Raw genomic sequence first — 18,581 nt, 5'->3', positions numbered from 1 at the left:
CCAGCTGACTGCAAGCCTCAATGTCGGCTCACACCTCAGCTGGCTGATGAGCAGCTGGGTCCTCCAGGGCAGGGAATTCTCCCAGGACCACTATTTGCCCATGGAGGGGAATTGCTCCTGTATCCCCCAGGGGCACTTTGACGACACCCAAAAGCTGCAACTTCAAGTTTCCCAGGCTTCCCTAGCTGGCGCTCATTAAGCAGCACTGCCTCAAAGCCATGACCCCAGCCAGGCTGTTCCTGTCACCCCTGCGAGTGACTCATCCTCCAAAGCCACTGTCCCACTGCCAAAGGAGCTGCTGCTGCCCCAGGGCCGAGCTCTCAGTCCTCAGGAACAACAGGGCCATTTCCGAGCTGCCAAGCACCCTGGGGACGCTCCCACACTCCAGTCACTGCATCCCATGAGACAGAGCTCAAACAACAGAGGGTTGCAGGGAAGGAAGAGCAACAGTACAGAAGAAAACAGCCCCAGGCCCCATGGGCTCAGCTATGGGGGGCAGGTGGCCCCAGCTGCAACCAGGACATGGCATCAGAGGGGGCTGTGCTCAGCCCAAGCATCCCCAGCCCTACAGCATCCCTCAGCCCTCAGCCTACAAAAGCGTTTTAAAGGGGATGTAGGGGGCTGCCATCTTTTTAATGGGTTTCCCAGTTGACTGGCTGCTCCATTGCACTGGCCCAGCCTGTGTCATGCTGTGCCAACGTGCGGCTGCTCATCAGGGTTCGTCGTTCAAGCTGGTCACACAAACCCAGTCCACACAAACCCACCGCTACTGCAGTCAGGGTTAGTCAGAAAGGAGAGATAACGCAGGGAGAAGCTGCATGCAAAGGACATGCATCCTAGCCTTTTTCCCCCTCCTGCCCTTGAAACAGCAAGCAAGAAGTGGTATGATGTGTGAGTCTGCCCTCCTGATCTTCAGTACCTCCCACTCGCCTGCTACCGTGGTCTTGCTTCCCTTCTTGTCATGCCGGCAGGAAAGATGGGGAGATGCAGGACCAGGATGGAGCGAAAGCATGCCCCTCTCCTCATCCCACCTTGAAATCCCATCCAAAAAACACCCCAGTGAGTGGAGAGCAGAAAAAAGCAAATAGGAATGTGCAAAGCATGGGATGCTGAAGGAAGTGGGATGCTGATGGCAGCATGGAGTAATGGGATGTGGAGGAGAGAGGAGGATGGAGAGGGGGAGCGGTTAACATGGCGGTGGGTGTCTGGAGCCTGGAGCTGTCTGACCCTTGGCAAATTTCTGGCTTGCCCAGAGCCACCCACTGAGCCCCTGTGCTCCCGGAGCCAAGGCACTTACAGGTGCTGGAGTAAGGGGTTTGTGGTGAGACGGGGAAGGCTGGGGTGGGGGGAGAAATCTCACCGCCGCTGGAGGGTGGGCTGGTGGGGGAGGCACCCTCCATCTCTTCGAAGGCTTCCTTGTAGCTGTGAAGGTGAGGCTGGGGAGAGCAGGAGAAAGGGTCAGTCCTGTCCCTATGATGGGCACAACCCCCGAGGAGAGGGCAAAGGGGACAGAGGGAAGGGTTGCACCTCCTGCCTGCTAGCCATCACCACCACCACTACCACAAACAGCATCACAGTTCTCCAATTCTATGGATGCTATGAATGCTGACTAAGCCTTCCCCCTCCCTGGAGTCATCTGCGCCCAGACAGCCAACCCCCCCCCACCCAGCATTCCCCCACCCCAGCGCACCTCTTTGGGCCTCCCTCCAGGGTTGGCTGCGATGGTGCTGACCACCTCAGGTGAGAGGACAGTGGGGCTGCGAGGCGAGCTGGGCTCTGGTGAGCTCTTCTCATAGTGGCTGTCACTGGGGGTCCGCTTGCGGGCAGGGACAGCACTCTCCTCCGCAGGAGGAGACTTCTCCCGGGACTGCACCCCTGCAGGGCAAGCACAGGGTTGGAGATGGGTGAAGAGCTGCCAGCTGAGATGGGGACCAGCAGGAAATGCCCCAGAGAGATCTCCCCAGGACTATGTGCGCAGAAGGGACTCTGCCCAGCAGAGATAGCAGCTTCAGGACTCACCTGCACCTAACCCCCAGACCAGCATAAGCAGTTATGAGCTAGAGCAGATACACCCTACAGTGGTGGCCCTGGACCAGGCCAGAAAGCAAGGCAGGATTGTGCTAATGGCTGAATTGCTGCACTAGCCCTCCCAAGCACAAATAGGCTCTCAGGGGCAAGAGCACCTTGACAATAGCCCAGAGAGCCCAGCCCTGCAGAGCTGGGGAGCAGCAGGACCTCCTGACAGCATCACACTGGGAAAGGACTGAATCCCCCAGCACTAGGACAGCTGTATTCAGCTGCATCCCTGCTCCCACAGCCAGATGTGGCTTCAACCACAGCAGCAGAAAAAGCCTGGTTTTTGAGTCCTCAAGGCAGAGGGAGCACTGAGTCAAGAAGAAAGAACCCAACAGAGGTGTGGTGCAGGAACCCCAACAAACCACTTCTGATCTCCTGTCTCCAGTGCAAAGCCTTTCTAAAAGGGGAGATCAGCATCTCCTCTCCGTCTACCCCCAGATCTCCTTCCCCAGACCCCAGTGGTATGAGCCACCAACGCCTGCAGCCTGGGAGGAAGAAGAGAGAGAGCAAGTCACCACAGGACAATGGGTTTCTTGGGCTGTGCAGTCTGGTAGATCCCCGTTGGCTGGGGTAAAGTTGAGGAACAGGGAAAAAGTTGGCACAGGGCAAGGGGGCTCAACTCTCCCAGCACCTAACAGGGCCCAAACACACTCTCTACTCAATCTCGCCTGATGAAGAGGTTAATCAGGCCTCATGGACAATGGTGCCAGGTTCAGTGCCCAAGAATGCCACAGAACATCACAGGCACAGCTCAGAGCCCCGTGAGATTCCTGCACCTCCCTGAGACTCACTCATCCCCACTAACAGAGATGACAGCACTGTCCCCTTCACCTTTTCCGCAGAGCCAGAGAGCACTCACACTCTCCTTGATCAGCATATTAGGGAAGAAAAAAAGAGAAAAAGGAGAAAAAAAGAAAGAGAGAGGCCAGTATCACGCTCCAGGAAATGCACTTTTCAAACACCAACTCCTTTCCCACGGGCTGGCGGAGGAAAACCAGCCATCAGCTGCTTCCCCTCGCTCCCCGGGGTTCCACACAGGACCTACGCCTCACGCCCGCTGACCTCCCCTCTTCACCACTCGGCACCCTCACCAGAGTTTTCCTGGCCCTGGGGAAAGGGCTGCAAGTGGGGAAAGGGCTGGGAGCACAGAAGGGAAGGAGGTGGCCTGGATGCATTTCTAAATAATCAGCCCAGTGAATGGCAACAACAATAAAATCACGGCTCGGGGGGAGAGGAGGCCAGGCCGCGAGGCGGGGGACGCGAGCCAACGGGGCTGGCTCCAGTCGCGGAGGCGGCCTGGAAAATTCCACTAAGAGCAGCTTTGAAACACAACTCCCGATCCCTTCTGCAGGTGCTCGCCGGCATGGGGCACGGCCATTAAAAAGACCCGGGGAGGGAACAAGGAGACAGAGAAGGTCCCTGAGAAGCTGCCTTGCAGGCATTGGCAGCATTGTATAGGGTCACCCTATATCTTTTGTCCTGCCCTCCACTGTAAGGGAGTGAAGCTCAAAGTTGTAAGCATATGGAGAAACAAGATGTTGGAGAACAACAAAGCAAACTCTTATATTTTCTTTTTTCCCTTCCACTTTGTGCACTGTGGATTCTCCTGTATACCCAGCCCATCCTAAAGTGAGCTGTAGGGCCCAAGCACTTCACAGAGGCAGGGACTGCCTCCTCAAGCTGTGCATGGCTGCCTTGCTTTGCATTTTCCATTTGGGAAGCCCTAACAGCAGACTGCCGGAGCCTGGCTATCAGTGCACTTTACACATCTACAGCGGAGGTCCCCCTGCTCCATCCCCAGGGCTGCGTGTCACATAGCAGCAGGGTGCTGGATCTGGCCCACTGGGATACTAAGGAACTCACCAAGCTTTGGCTGCTCCACTCCCCAGACATGGAAAGCGGCCGGGGCCGCAGAGAGGGGAGGGAGGAGAGGGGAAAAAAGGGACTCATTGTTCAGGAGCTGAGAGTGGGAAACTTCACAGGCCGCCCGGAGCAAAGCCTGGAGGAAACCCAGGCTCTGAGCATGGCTCCCCCAACCCCCTGGGTGATTTATGGGCTGGAAACTATGCTTGAAAAACAAACTCTACTTTCTCTCACTTGCTGTGCCCCCTCAGCAGACACACAGCCTCCCTTAGCCATGGTACTGTCACTGTCTCAAGAATGCCCTGGCCAGCTGCGGGATATGAGATTCCCCTTCATAAAGAGGGAGCAGCAGCCTGCATCCCACTCCTCACCCTCACACCCAACACCTGTGGGACTGTCACCCCTTCTGCTGCTCATTTAAGTCCCTAATTTGGTACCAACCCACTGCCCTTGGACTCAGTACAGCTCTAGGGCTGGTGAAGGGCAGGGGCACAACAGCAAGGGAAGGAGGATGACAAACCCAGCTCATTTTGCAGCTAGGAAGCCAGGTTTCTAAGACAAATCACGAGGCAGCTGCTTTTGGGCCATGAGATGCTGGAACTACTTCCGGACAAAGCCCTCGAGATGTGGCACTGAGCAGTTAAAGTCAGACAGGGACACACAGCACCCAGTGTGCTGTACTGCTCCCTGTCAGAGCCCAGCTCATTCCATCCTGCCAGACACAGACACGTCTACCACTCCCCACCTCCCAGCCTGATCACTCCACCTGGGCACAACAAAATAACTTACTCTGTGCTGAGGACTGGGAGGGTTCGAATCTCTTTGGTCCTCCTGGGGAGAAATGCAGGGTGCCAGCAGAGAGACAAAAGTCACACAGAAAGCTGGTGACTCCCCACCCCACTCTTTGCCCCCAGCCCAATGCCATTTCCCTCCTCCTGCTTGCCCTGGGACAAGTGGGTGCACAACAAGCACCAAGCAGGTCCCCAGCACTCATCACCCAGGGCAGACCCAGGAGGTGAGACATGGTCAGGGCAAAGCTTGGAGGGGCTGGAGCAGATCTGGCCCAGAAATGAAAACCTCACCAGCGAGCAGTGCCAGGCTTGGATGAGATGCAAAAGCCAGGCAGGGGAGTCTGTACCCAGGGCCAGGGGCTCCCCCATCCCTGGAGGAGGTCAAGGGGAGCTCTGACCATCACTCTGCTAAGAAAGGGGATAAATCCTGCATGGGGAGGGTCTCCTGAACCTCCCTCAGTTTCACATCCATGCAACACACAGAGCACTCAGCATGCAGGGATAGAAAAGGAAAGAGGGGGGGAAAGAGGGATGAGGGGGAAGGAGGGAGAGAGAAGAGAGGTAAAGGAAGGAAGGATGAGAGGGAAGAATGCAGGAGAGGGAAGGAGAATGATGAATGGGGAAGGTTGGAGGACAAGGAAGGAGGTGGAATGAACAAACCGGAGAAGGACCGTTGCTGGTTCAGAGGAGGACGGGGGACTTTGATGGTCTTGTTGAGTTCCCTGAGCTTGGCGTTGTACTCTGCCAGCATACCAGGACAGGGAATGCAAGGAGAGTGGGAGATCACAGAGGACAGACACAATCCCCCAAGGAGAGAGAAAGGGGCAGACAGGACAAATGTCACGAGATACGATAAGGAGAGAGAGGGAAAGAGAGAAAAGAAGAGAAAATATTAGATGGGCTCCAACAGATGAGGCTGGGGTCACTTGGGGTCTGAGGGAGCTCAGTCCTTGCTTGGAGATGCTTTCCCATCAGCCAACTTGCTTGGGTCCACGCACCACATAAACCCGTATGAGAAATCAGTGGTGGCTCCCAGCCACCTTGTGCAACACCACAAATGCCCCATCACCATTTCCTTGGGGATGGCACCATGCAGGTCCCCTCCATCACGGGGTGCTCAGGGCTGGGACATGAAGAGATGACCCCAAATGCCTTGTTGGGAGATGAAGATGACTTGAAAGATGACAGGACCACCTCCTCTCTGTGGGGAGATGCTGGGCATGCCAGCACTGCCCTGTGCCATCTCTTCCCCTCCATCATCAGCAGGAAGCGGGAATGGGAGCGTTCCCTCCCCAAGAACGGAGGAGGTGTGAGATGCTCCTCATCTCTGCACTAGGACAGGCAGGCAATTTATAGCAGCAGGGAATGTAAACAAACCCGTCTGTGTCCCACTGTCCCTGTCAACCGTCCCCTCCCAGCACTGGCTTCAGGACACCTTGTTCCCGCCAGAGGTCAGGCCACCCGCCTGCGCTGTCCCCACCTCAGCTCCAGTGGAGACAGGTGGCAACAGGCTTGGGACCATCCCACAGATGCCTCCCTCCTCCCTGGGAAGCCCAGTGGCTGCAGAAGGATGACAGTGACACCAGCCTAGCCCTGAGGCCCTAACCCCAGGGTTGGGGAGGTGGATTTTTTTTTGGTAGACACCATCAAACATCCATTTCCCACACACTGCAAATACTGTTCCTCCTCTCCTTAGAACTGTTCTCTTTTCCAGCCCATTTTTTATACTTATATGGGGCGGTAGGGGAGAGCAGGCATGTGCTCCTTATAATATTAAGTCCAGACACACAGTGTGGTTTGGGCATCCATGTGTTCTTAGGTTTGTTTAAATTCTCTGCAAAAGCCTTGTGACCCTTTGTGAATCTCGTCTGGATCACTGAGGTCGAGTTCAGATGGATGCAAACTTCCTCCAACACCTCTGTGACCCTCCTCATTCCCATCCCTGCTACTGGCACCCTGCCTGCCTCCCACCCTGTGACTCAACCCCCACTCCTGGGAGGTTGGTGCTGTTGGATTTTTCCAGCCAAGCCTCTTCCCCCTCCCTCTAATGCCGGGCGAGTTTCTGGACTGAGCACAGAGTTGGAAAGGACAGAGCTGCCAAGCCCAGCATCACGAGCTGGCCCACAGCCCCGAGCCCTTCCCAAATGTCGCTTCACAATTCAACAACTGCAGCCAAAGCAGCGGGGAGGGAGGGCACCGAGCTGCCACAGAGCCATGGCACCTTCTTCCCGGGGGGCTGTGACACTCCTGTGTCCCCAAAGCCCCTGAGCTGGAGCTGCAGGAGGACAGGGGATCAGAGGATGCAGTTTCCCCTCCGCAGCACAGAGCTAATGCCATCATCCAGCCACAGAACCAACGCTCAGCACTGCACCCAGCCAAGCACCAAACCCCTCTGGCAGGACTGGGAAGACATTTCCCAGCCCCTGACCACTGCCCCAAGGCTAAGTCCAGGTTCAAACTACCCCAGGCCAAGCTGGCTGGGCCACTGGGGCAGAATTTCAGCTGCCAGACAACAGCCTAGTCCATGCTCCAGCAGCACCCCAGCTACTCAGGGAGGAGGTCTGAGCACTGAACCCAGCACTCCGGGGGGGGGGAGCAGAGGCTGAAATCAGGGATGAGCTCAGCTACGTCAAACAAAAGGCAAGTTTTCTGCTGGGATCTTACACCAGAGCACGCTCCACGCAGGGAGAGCATTATGTCCAAGTGGGGTCCAGGCAGGACACCCTCCACCAGAGATGAAAACATCTTCCCAAATTCTGCCATATTCTCCCTAAAATAAAGCAAGCCCCCTGAGACCCAGTCACTGGTCCTGCCACCAGGGAGAGACCAGCCCTGTACTCTAAAGGGGTGAGGACTGGGGCAGGTCTGACACCCTCAGCTACCCCTTCCTACCTCTGGGCAATGCTGCTGCAGACGGCAAGCTGCAAGAGGGGATCTTAGCAAAGAAGAGCAGCACAGGCTGTCCCCACGCAGCCCAGAATGCCCTCATGGCAGGTGATTCAGTCCCAAGCCCAGATCTGGCATGGACAAGGCATTGCCGCATCACTCCTCCCCAGCTCCACCATGCATTCCACCCCCATGGGCTCCGGCACTTTGGGGCATGCGATCCTCCCCATCCCCCCAAGGAATCAAAGAATCCTACCTGCCACCCTGTGGGCCACCAGGCCCTCCAGATTCAAGGGCTCTTCTGCCGACCTCGACAGGTCTTCATAGCTCTCCGGTCCCTTGAGGGGCATCTGGATTTGTGCTGGGATGGTGGGGGAAGGCGGGGAGGACGTGAGGAGCTGTTGAGACCCCACAGGACTGTAGGAGGTGCTGACTGATGGGAGAGTGCCCATCTGTGTTCCTGCCGGAGCATGGCTGTAGCTCCTCGGATCCGGCAGTGGTGCTAGCTGGTAGTTGTAAGGCAAATAGGCTTCCCGATACTCATGCACCCCACAGTCCATCTCTCCAGGAGAATAGGCTTTGCCCCCAGGCTCACAGACCACGGGGCTCACAGATGTGCCAAAAGACCTCGGCTGGGCCACCTGCGGAGATGGCCGGGCATAGAGGCCAGACACAGCCTGGGTCGAGAGGGAGGAGGGCAGGGGTCCCACCGGCTTATCCTGACGGGTGGTGGCAGGCACACTCTGCGACTTGTGGACGGCAGGTGCAAGGTCCAGCATGAGGACATCAAGGGCTTCAATGGACTGCTCAATTTCCCGGCGAGAGGGTGCCCGGGGGAACTCAGGCATGCTGTGGCTGTGTGGGGGCACCATCTGCAGTGGGCTGGGCTGGGGGCTGCAGCTGGAGATGCTGGGGCTATGGCTCTCCGTGCCTCCCTCCTGCAGCCGGGAAGGTGGTCGGCTTCCTCCTTGTTGTTGCCAGGAGTTCAAGCCCCTCTGCACGGCCTCCCGGCTGCTTGTGCTGCGAGCTGGGGCCTGGGGCAGCGCTGGGTTTACATCATATTTAGCAGTGTCCACCGCTGGGAAGGACCGGGAGCGGTAGGTTCCGGGGTGGTCATAGCCATACAGGTAGGGCTGGGAGCTCGGCAGAGGCTGGGGCTGGAGCCAGCCCGGGGCATGGGAGCCCGGTGGGCGCTGTGGGTAGCCAGTCAGGTGCTCTTGAGTGGATGCTGATGGCCACAAGGAAGGCAGCGGGTCACGGAGGTGGTGGCCCATCAGGGTGTTCTGGTTGTTGTAGGGGTAGCCGCCATTGGAGAGCGGCTCGCCATCATACAGCCCCTCCTTCAGCAGCTTCTCAGCCCCATTGCAGCTCGAGGGGCCATTGGGCAGGGAGGAGAGGCTGCCCACCCGGGGTGCCTCCTGGTAGCCAGTCTCACTGGCAGTGGTGGTGCCATCCAAGGAGGAAAGCGTGCCAAGGCTGCCCACGCTGTGCCCATCCTGGTTGGGCAGCTCATCATCTAAGATATCCGTCTCCCGCTCAGCCACCAGCACTGCAGCATTCCCATTGACGTGCACCTGAGCCGGCACGACGTGGCGGCCTGGCATGGCGGGCAGGCGTGCTGGCACGGGGCCGGGCACGTGGTTGTGCATGGGCGGTGCACTCTCCAAGCCAAAGCCGACAAGGAGACGATCCAGCTCCTGCTTCTCCTCGGGGCTCAGCACCGCCTGGCCAGTGGGCACCCCGGTCACCCCCGGCTCATCCGTCCGGTCGGTCTTGGTGGAGGCAGTGGAGTTGCCTGAGTCGCTGCTCACTGAGAGTGTGTGCTCAACGTGGTTGGGCGCTGCCGAGAGCGGGAGACGGGCAGCGTTGACGGCACCAGTGCTGCCGTGGAGGGAGTCTTTCTTCTTCACTTTAGCGTAGAGGCTCCCATCCAGGGGCCCTTGCGTGTGCCCAACCTCTGCAGGGGGAGAAACGAACACGAGACCCCAGATCAATTGCTGGCTCTCTGCACGGAGCTAATGGGTGCCATTAGCTGGTGGTTTCGATTTCTTCTGTGTGCCAGCATGCTTAACGACCAGCATCGCCGTCTCCTCGGCACCCTCCACAATCCCATGGGCGCCACCATGCAGAGACATCGGAGCCAGATCCCCCCAACCCCATACCCCCACAGCCCCCCAGTTCGCACGCAAGCACCGCCTGCTCTACTGGGATTCACCAAATATCCCCTGCCCTGTTTCCAGGTATAATTCCCAGCAATTCCTCTCCACAGCCGGCAAGGGGTGGCGCTCCCCACACAGTCAGCCATCGCTGCTCCACAGGGCTCAGCCAGCCCCAAAAGGCCGTGTGGCACCAGGGAGGTGACCAGGGAGGATGGAGAAGATGCACCACAGGCCATAGGAGGACAGGCAGCAGCAGTCAAGATCTGGCCTCGTAGTTCTTTTTAGCTCCAGCTGGATGGATGTACTCAGCCCATGGGTGAAGGACAGACGAACCACAGACCCACCTCCCTGCCTGCTCTCCTCCCAGATGATTCATGGATCCAGTCAGCCAGACATCCTTGACATTTTCTTCCCTGGCTACAGCCGGGCTCCCATACTTTCTGTTCTTCCCCTTTCCACTCTCAGGCCAGGTCGATCTGCCCCAAAGTTCCCACACAGGCAGCACCTCTGCCCAACCCTGAACAGGCAGCATCTGCTCCTGGGGAGGCCCTGGTGCCATGAATTAAGGCCAGTGTGGGCAGTTGGCTCTGCAGCCCCTAAAGTCTTGGGGGCAGACAGGGTACAGCAGCATCACCACCAGCAATCCTGCACTCCAGTTCTGAGCCCCCCAGCTCCCATCACCCCCGGCAGCATCAACATCACAACTGGCTGCACCTTTTAAACCTTTCTAAGTGGAGCAGACAGATTTTGGGGACAGAGAGGGACCTCAGCCACTGAGAGCAATGGGGATAGTTCCCAAGCCATGTCCCCCCCACCAGAGCAAGCGCAGCACCAACCAGGCTGCAGACTCTTGTTTTTCCAGCTCCCTGCCGAGGTTTCCTGGAAGGTCCCGCAAGCAGTGTTAAACACTTTCTTTTGGAGGAAAAAATGACTCTTCCCTGGCAGGGGGCCAGGCAGCTGACTCAGGGACGGAAGACGGCCCTAACACGATAGTGTGAAATCAGAGCGGTCCTATCTGCAAGCAAAACACTTCCGAGCCGGGACAGCTTAACCAGTCCCACACCACCACACCCGCACTCCAGCAGCTCCCACACCACCACCAACCCCTCACCATAAGGGAGAGGGGGGCAATAACACCAAGCTCAAGTCCTACCAAGTCAGAGCCCCCTCCTTGTCGCTAATTTTCCACTCCTGAATCTCCACTGGCAGTATCCCAAGGAGGCAGCTGAGCCCCAAAGCCTCCCTTTGGCTTGAAGATGTCCCAGGACCAAGCAGTGAGCTCGTCTTTGGGCACTCAGTGCAGGAAAGGATGAGACTTTCTCCTAGAGACTCAGAGCTCCTTCATCCAGTCAGTATAGCCAGGAACTGCTAGCATTTGACTCCACAACACCTCCCATTCTGGGGAAAAGGGGGAGAGAAGGAGGGAAACCCTCCCCATGGAGAGAGAAAGGAAAAAGAAGAATGTCCAGCGGCAGTGTAAATGCTGGACAGGCTGACATTGCTTGGAGATGGGGAAAAGGCACAGCCCTCCCATCTGATGGCAGCAATGGATGCTGGCCAGTCTTGGGAAACAGGGCAAAAGCCAGAGTGGGGGCTGAGATAAATAGGGTAGAGGAATAGAAAGGAAAAGGGAATAAATAAATATAAATGAAAGCATGTAGTGCCAAGGGAGAAAATAGATGGCAAAGGCTTTAATTGCACTTTGGGCTATGCACTGCCCCATGGCCACTGAGAGCCATGGAGAGCTGAGAGAAATATCTCCAAGAGGGGTCAGGATAGGGCACAATGAAGTTCATGACAGAGGCAGAAAGCCTCGAGTGCCCCGTCCCACCTTCCCTAGACCCTTTGGCCAGGCAGGAACATGGGGGGTCCGGTGGCTGCCCTCCCGCCAAGAGCAATAACAGAGTGGCAAGCAAGGAAGGGGCTGTGACACCTCCACCATCAGCCAAGCCCTCATCCTGTGGCTGCTCTGCCCCACACCTGACTGCTCATCCTGTCTTCAACCCCACATACCCCCTGGGCTCTGATGCCATGAGAAAAATCCTGCTACTCACAACCACTCCCAGGCCCCCTCCACCACCCTAAGGCCACACTATCACTCATATGACTATCTATTGTTTGTCACCTGAGAAGCTGAATAAAATAAAGACTAAGGGATGAGGGGACAGATTGCCTTAGCCAAAGCAGCCATCCTCAAAGCAGTAGGCTCCCAGGATCCCATTTGCAAAGTGTCTGCAGCTACCAGCAAGGTCAGATTTCATCCTGAAGGTCAGAGAAGCTCCAGCCTGGCAGGCTGTGCCATCTCATCGTGGGTTGGGTTTGCCCTGGGCTCAGCCCCAGACACAGCTCTGCTCCAGCTCTATCTTCTCTGGCTATAAGGAGGCAGCTGGGGGAAGCGCTGAGACTAGCCTGGTCCCAGCTCTGCTGCCAGGCTCGCTGCCCCAGCAGGGCACTCTGTCCTCTCCCTGCCAAGCACCCGGCAAAAACACGGGTCCAGGACAAGCATGACAATGTGAAGGGGGTCAGCTCCCATCCCCAAAATCCCAGCCATCTACTTCACGCACTGTGGGGTGCACCATACAGAAACGTGCACCAGCACAAATCCTGTCCAGGGTTCTGCACGGTGCAGAAGACAAGGCTGAGGCACCACCATGTCTCCCCTTGTTCTGCCCCCAGCAGCATCCCACCTGCTGCCTTCAGTCCCCACCACCCAGAGCCCTGACCCCACTGCATCTCTGGAGCATCAGCCCACAAGGAAGATCCTAAGGTCCCGGGCCCCTTTGTAGGATGAAGGGTGTGAGTTAAATCCCACAGAGAAGAGCTTAGCCTCCTCAACTCTGTTTTCATCCTGTGTCCAGATATGACGGCAATGAGCAACCACAGCCCCTGAGCCATGGGTCTCCACAGCCACAAATTCCCTACCCACCCCCCAGCCCAAAGAAAAACGAAGTCAGGACTTACCAAAAGGGACGGGGAAGAAAGGATCACAGGCGAAGGGAAGGAGCAGGCAGCAAAATCCCTTTCCTTCACCCCTTCCAGCACCAGAGCCTTCCAGGGACACCTGGTGTGGTGGCAGCTCGAACGGCGTCCGCAGCCGGCTCCGTGTGTCCGTCCAGGACAGGAGCCGACGGCCCGGAGCTGGCTTCGGTTGGCGTTTGTCCCTTTGGCTTTGCCTTCCCTCTCGCGGAGGGAGCTATTCCCTTCCCAGCGCCGTGTCCCGCGGGGCCGCGAGAGGGGCACCCCGACGGCGGCGGGGTGCCGGAAGAGGTGGGATACGGGAAACCTTAGGACACGGGGAGCCGGAGGGGAGGATGGAGGAGCCGAAGGTGGCAGAGGCAGGAGATGGGTTGGAAGTAAGGAGGTGCGGCTGTGCTCCCCTCCGCGCCAGACCACACAGGGATCACAGGGAGGAGCGGGAGGGGAAGGGGAGAGGCTCGTAGAGAGCGGCGGGGCCGCCCAAGCCCCAGCCCCAGCCCAAGTTAACCTCAGTGAGGTGCGGAGAGGGTGGGAGCCATGGAGGGAGGACAGCCAGACAGACAGCTTCCAGCTATGAATATTAACTACTTCCTCCACGGGCAGGGCTCCGCCGCGTTAACTGTTTCCTAGGCAGGACGGACAGCCGGACAGCTGGACAGCCTACCCGCCTCCCACGGGCCGCTGAGCATCACCCCCCTGGATGACACCCTCATTTGAGACACCCAGCCCTGCCTGCCTCCTGCGTGCACACATCACACCTGTCCCCAGAAAGATGTGACCCATTCGGGGTGAGGATGTCCTTCCAGGCCCCATGGGATGTTGAAACCCAGCCAGGTCTGCAAACCCAAATGCCCTGCTGGAGACTTGAGTTTCTCCATCTTAAAAAACAGCCGAAGAGGGGCGGAAAGCAAGCCATGGACAGTCGACCCTGCTGACCCATTTTCACAACCCTCTTGCCTGCCCGGCCAGCACCACAGGCACAGCATGGATGTGCCAGCACTGTTTGCAGGATGCGCGTGCTGCCCTGTCCCGTGGCAGGAGGAATGGCATGGATCCCATCCACCCCAGAGCTGTCTGAGACCACACTGCTCCATCCCAAGCAAAATCCATGCTGGGATGGTGCTGACAATTCACTGCTCCAAGTGACAGTAAGCCCACCCCGTGTCCGGGCCCCTGCCTGAACCCATGCTCAGGACTCCACTCCTCAGTTGTTCCAAAATATTCAGCAAAACGTGAGGCTCCTTCCACTCTAATCCCCCCAATCGTGTGTTTCCCATACCCCCATGGATGACGACAGGATGAGAGCAGTGTTTCCAGCCAGCCCCCTGACTCACAGCCCTGTTTGCTCCCAGATAGTAGCACATGCCAAGCCAGTATCCTTCCAGAACTTCCAAAGTTTGCTTGCTTCTCCGCCTTATTTTTTGTCTCAGCTGTGTGGCTGCGGCAGGGCAGATACAAAGCTCCCCAGTCCTGCCTGGAGACAGCCCCAGCTCTACACATACACACTGCTGCAAGTTTTGACTTCAAGGACAGTTCAAAGGGGGAAAAGAAAGGGCTGAGCTTCCACTAGCCAGTCTCTCTCTATCTGCATCCCAGTCCCAGCGGGAACAAACCTTACCCAACCCCCACCCCACATCACAACCCCAAATACCAGGTCAGAGGACAGATCCTGCCCTGGGAATAGCCACACTCCAGCTAAAATGTCTAGCCAAGCCTGTAGATGCTTCAGCATTTCTCCCATGGGGAATAACTAGAAGCAAGGGGGACACTCCCTATGGATCCCCTTCAAGCCCAGCCAGGTCCCCACTGCCCCACAAAACGCCCACCCCAATAAGCCCTTACCTTGCTGCTGACAGAGCAGAGAGCAGCAGACAGGGGCAGAATGACGGGGGGGAAGCAGATTCCTTCAGCTTTAGTCAGCTGGTGAAGGCAAGAGGAGAGCCAGTGACCCCCAGTCCCCATCGAGCCTGGCCAGGGACAGATCCATCTGGGGGGGAGAGCAGCAGCCTGCCAGCAGCTCCAGCAATGGATTTAACAGCTCTGGCCTGGCCCATTTGGCTCTCTGCCTCTGCACTGCCTGGCTTGCCCTCCTGGGCAGCCTCAGTCCCTGATAAGTGGGGTAGGATTTGACCCCACTAGGGAAGGTGTACCCCATGAGATGCCCAACCCACGGGTGACCAACAAATGACAGTGACCCCATAAAGGGGCTTTCTGCCCATGGAAAGATGCAGGATCAGCATCCAGCTCAATCTGTGGGAGTCTGGGACTCCCTGACCTTTGCCACATGGGGTTCAGGGTCTGCTGTGATCTCCCCTCACTGGACTGGTGAGATGCTCATCCCAGTCCCTATCTCAGCCAGCCCTGCCCCGCAAGTGGGGATGAGCTGCAGGAGAGTTCTACGCCAGAACCATGACTCAGGTGGGGATTTAGCAACTCTCTTGCAGATGTTGGATTTGGCCAGGCCCCAGCCACCCTCTTCCAGCCCCAATAAAAAGAGGAGGCAGGAAGGGCCAGCCCAGAGTGGGTCCAAGGGCCAGTCGTTATACGGAGCTGCTGGGTTGGGGACACACGCCCGGCCCTTTAGCATTTTCTCACTCCACCCCAGGGTGGCAGAGCTTGGGGTCCCCCTGCAACAGTCACATATTCGGACCTTAGCGACAACCCCTCCACTGACTCTATGCCAGACCCAGCACCCTGTTCTCCATCAGCACTGGTTTTCTCAGCAAAACCAAACCAGGCCATAAATGTTCTCCATCCAGATTTGCCCACCTGCATCTGCAGTACCCCAAAAATTTCTCTGCAGTGATCCTCCAACCAGCTGCAAACCCAGCAGTGCCACATCCAGCTGCCAGTCTCCTCTTGCCTTCCTGAAGCTAGTTTGATACTCCAAGGAAAGCCACCACAGTGCTGGCAACCACAAAAACAGCCAGAGGAAGAAGCACGCCATCGACTTCCTTCAGCCTTCAAATACCCTCTCAGCCAACTAATGGCTATGGGGACTGCAGCAGGAATCTGCCATGGAGCCATCACTGACCCCAAAGCCCCTCTGAGGAGGAGGAAGGAGGGCAGGCAGAGCCCATGACATATGGACATGCATGATGGGCAGAGGGACAGGCTGTGGGGGTATCCCAGCACTCCCCACTCTCCCTAAGGACCATAGGGCAGCCCAAGCCTAGTGGGCAGCAGAGACCCTGCCTGGGTAAAGCGGGAGGGTGAGTCCGCTGACAGGACCAGCCTTTGCAGTGGGTGTGGTTGACAGAGACCCCACCTGTTGAATCCAGTTGGGTCCCCTCTGCCAGAGTGCAAGATGTGGGGGTTCAGATCCCCCTCTCATGACCCCCGCTCTGGACAAGCTTGGTCAGCCGACAACCTTGCTGCAGCTCAGTTTCCCCTTCCCCAAGTCCCCGCAGATAAGCACAGCAGAGGCATGGGGAACACTAGGACAGGCACCATCCCCAGTCACCCACCTACCCCTCCAGCTTTGGGGTCCCACAGGACCATCCCACCCTGTCAGGCACCTCCAGCCCATATGGTTCCCATGCTGAGACAAAGCTGCTGGAGAAAGGGCATTCACCTCCACCAAGCGCAGCTGTGACCAGCAGAGACGCTGCCTGGGGGGACCCACCGTTTGGCAGGCGATGCCGATCCCGTTGGCCTGGGCTGCGGCGACGGTCTGTGGGGAGCCTTCACCGAGTGGCAGGACGGGCAGTGGCAGGGACAAGGAGCAGCGGCTGATCCCAGCCCCGTGTGGGTCCCGGTGCCAACCTCACCCCCCTCCGCCCCCGGACACCACTCGCTCACGCCTGGTGGTGCCAAAAATGTGGCGTGCAATTCCCTGACCAAATAAGGCAAGAACAACCATAAACAGGGACCCCCCTTGCACAGCCGGGCACCAGGGTCCCTAACCCAGCTTGGGACAGGCTGGATAAAAGTGCTGACAGAGAGGAAGGAAGGTGAGAGCCCCCCTAAGCCCACACTGACTCTCTCTGCTGCTGCTCAAGGTGCCCCATGGGGCAGCCAGGGAGAGACCCCTATAGATGGGTTTTTCGCAGCTGTTTTGCTGGCATGGGTCAGAAGGCAGCCTCCTGCCTCTGGCTTCACCCTTCGTCAGTCCCGGCTCATCTCCAAACTGGGGCAGTGTTTACAAATCCAAGGTGCCCTCATTCCCTATTGCCATCCTCCTGCAGGGAGGACAGCCCAGTCAGCGCATGGAGATACCTCCGCAGCCCTGACACCTGTCTAGACCCCCCAAGAGGGGATGGAGAGGAGCCCTGGGGTACTTCTGCAGCCAGGACCCCCATGAGAGGACAAAGATGAGTGCTGGAGTAGCCCTGCAAGGGGCTGGGAGTGCAGAAGCTCTGCCCAGGGGGCCAGAGGGGAACACATGCAATGAAGTACTCAGGCCTCTGCAGGCCGGAGGGGGCTGCCAGGCAGTCTTGACAGCTTGGGGCCCAACCTGCAGCTTCCCAGCTCCCCATCACATAGCTGAGCCTGGACATCACGAGTTGCCTGTTTACTGCCCACTGCCAAGGCAAGTGCCTGTGCCAGCTCTGCACTGCTGCCCCAGGTCCGGCTCTACCACCAGAGCAGAGACACTCTCACCTGCCTCAGGCACCCAGAGCCCCCACCCTGCGCTGTGAGCATGGCCACCCACAGCTCCCACTTGAAGCAGCCGGTGACCTTCAGGGACATCAGGGATGGCAGCTGTTCCTGCTCCAGGGACGCCTCTCCAGATCGGGCCAGGAAAGCCCAGGCATCTGCTCAGCCACGGGCAGCCTTACCACCGGGACAGGGTCCATCACCCTTCGACATACAAGTCCTGCCCATTCCTGCCAAGTGGGTGAGGACAGTCAACTTGCTGCAGCCAAACCGGTGCTCAAGGGGCTCTTCCCAGCTCTGAGAGATGCTGCATACTCTTCAAGGCCAGTGAGACATTCTCATGCCCCAGGGATAACTAAGGCACAGCTACATCCTGCCACATCTGCGCCATGAGAAAGGAGCTGAGATACCTAATTGTCCCCCCATGAAGTCCTGCAGACCTGGGGTTTGGGTTTCCCAAAGCTCTGGGGCATAAACCAGGAGTGGACCCTGCTCATGCAAACAGGATTTTGAGAGTGAAAGTGCTGGAAAAAGAGTGTAAGCTCTCTGGCACTGAAGCGGGAGTCAAAGTCCACAAGATCTTCCTCTCCCATCCCACAGCCACACTCCTCCCAGCAGCAGCCATCTGCCCTCAGCTCTGCTGCCCACTGGTGTCCCCTTTCCTGGGGTGAGGGGGATTCCCACAGGGACACTTTGGCCACTGAGCACCCTGTGAGCCCTAACCTTTCTCCAGGTGCTTGCTGGGCAGGGGTGGCTCAGCCCAGGCCCCCTCCGCGCTGTCCTCACGTTGGATGTTGAAGTTCTCGTAGGAGTCCCACCGGATGAGTGGGTCAGATGTGTTGTAGTCCACGGAAACGCTGGGCCCGTTCTCCAGGTGCTCCATGCCTGGGAATAGGCAAGACAGTCAGTTGGGGTAACAATAGAACCAGCAAGGGTAGGACAGGGGGAGGAGATGGAGAAAGGTTCAGGCAAGGAAAAAAGAGAAGGAGCCGTAGGGTAAGGCAGGAGAGTCCTACAGGAAGGGCAGCATTAAGGATGGGCACAGGATGTACATCAAAACCCACAAACAAAGTGTATAAGACTGTCCAGGGCTTTTGGGATTGCCTAGAGACAAGCACACAGGCTGATAGTGAGTGCGCATGGTCTGGAATTTTTGGGCAGGGAGTCCTTCATTCTCAAGCACTCCCTCTTTCTCTCCTGGGCCAGCAAGTGCTTTGGAGAGCAGCCTCCT

The 18,581-nt window shown here is 57.8% G+C and overlaps 1 protein-coding gene across 5 annotated transcripts in view; it reads right to left on the bottom strand.

Moving 5' to 3' along the window:
• The window catches only part of TNS1 (tensin 1), a 53,859-nt gene that overhangs the window by 17,104 nt on the left and 18,174 nt on the right, over positions 1 to 18,581 (bottom strand). For 2 of the 5 annotated variants that reach the window (XM_032692679.1, XM_032692680.1), the window contains exons 14-17: positions 18,074 to 18,235; positions 7,873 to 9,573; positions 1,691 to 1,875; positions 1,361 to 1,436 (exon numbers count right to left, since the gene is read on the bottom strand). In XM_032692679.1, coding sequence (XP_032548570.1) covers positions 1,361 to 1,436; positions 1,691 to 1,875; positions 7,873 to 9,573; positions 18,074 to 18,235 — 2,124 coding nt within the window. Of the gene's footprint in view, positions 1 to 1,297; positions 1,437 to 1,690; positions 1,876 to 5,390; positions 5,472 to 7,872; positions 9,574 to 18,073; positions 18,236 to 18,581 lie in introns of all 5 variants that reach the window. The other 3 variants (XM_032692681.1, XM_032692677.1, XM_032692678.1) reach the window with 3 other exon arrangements.

This window comes from Chiroxiphia lanceolata, chromosome 7 (assembly GCF_009829145.1).
Source record: "Chiroxiphia lanceolata isolate bChiLan1 chromosome 7, bChiLan1.pri, whole genome shotgun sequence".
Taxonomy (NCBI): domain Eukaryota; kingdom Metazoa; phylum Chordata; class Aves; order Passeriformes; family Pipridae; genus Chiroxiphia; species Chiroxiphia lanceolata.
Note: the sequence above shows the minus strand (reverse complement) of the source record. Positions and strands in the feature narration are given on the sequence as shown.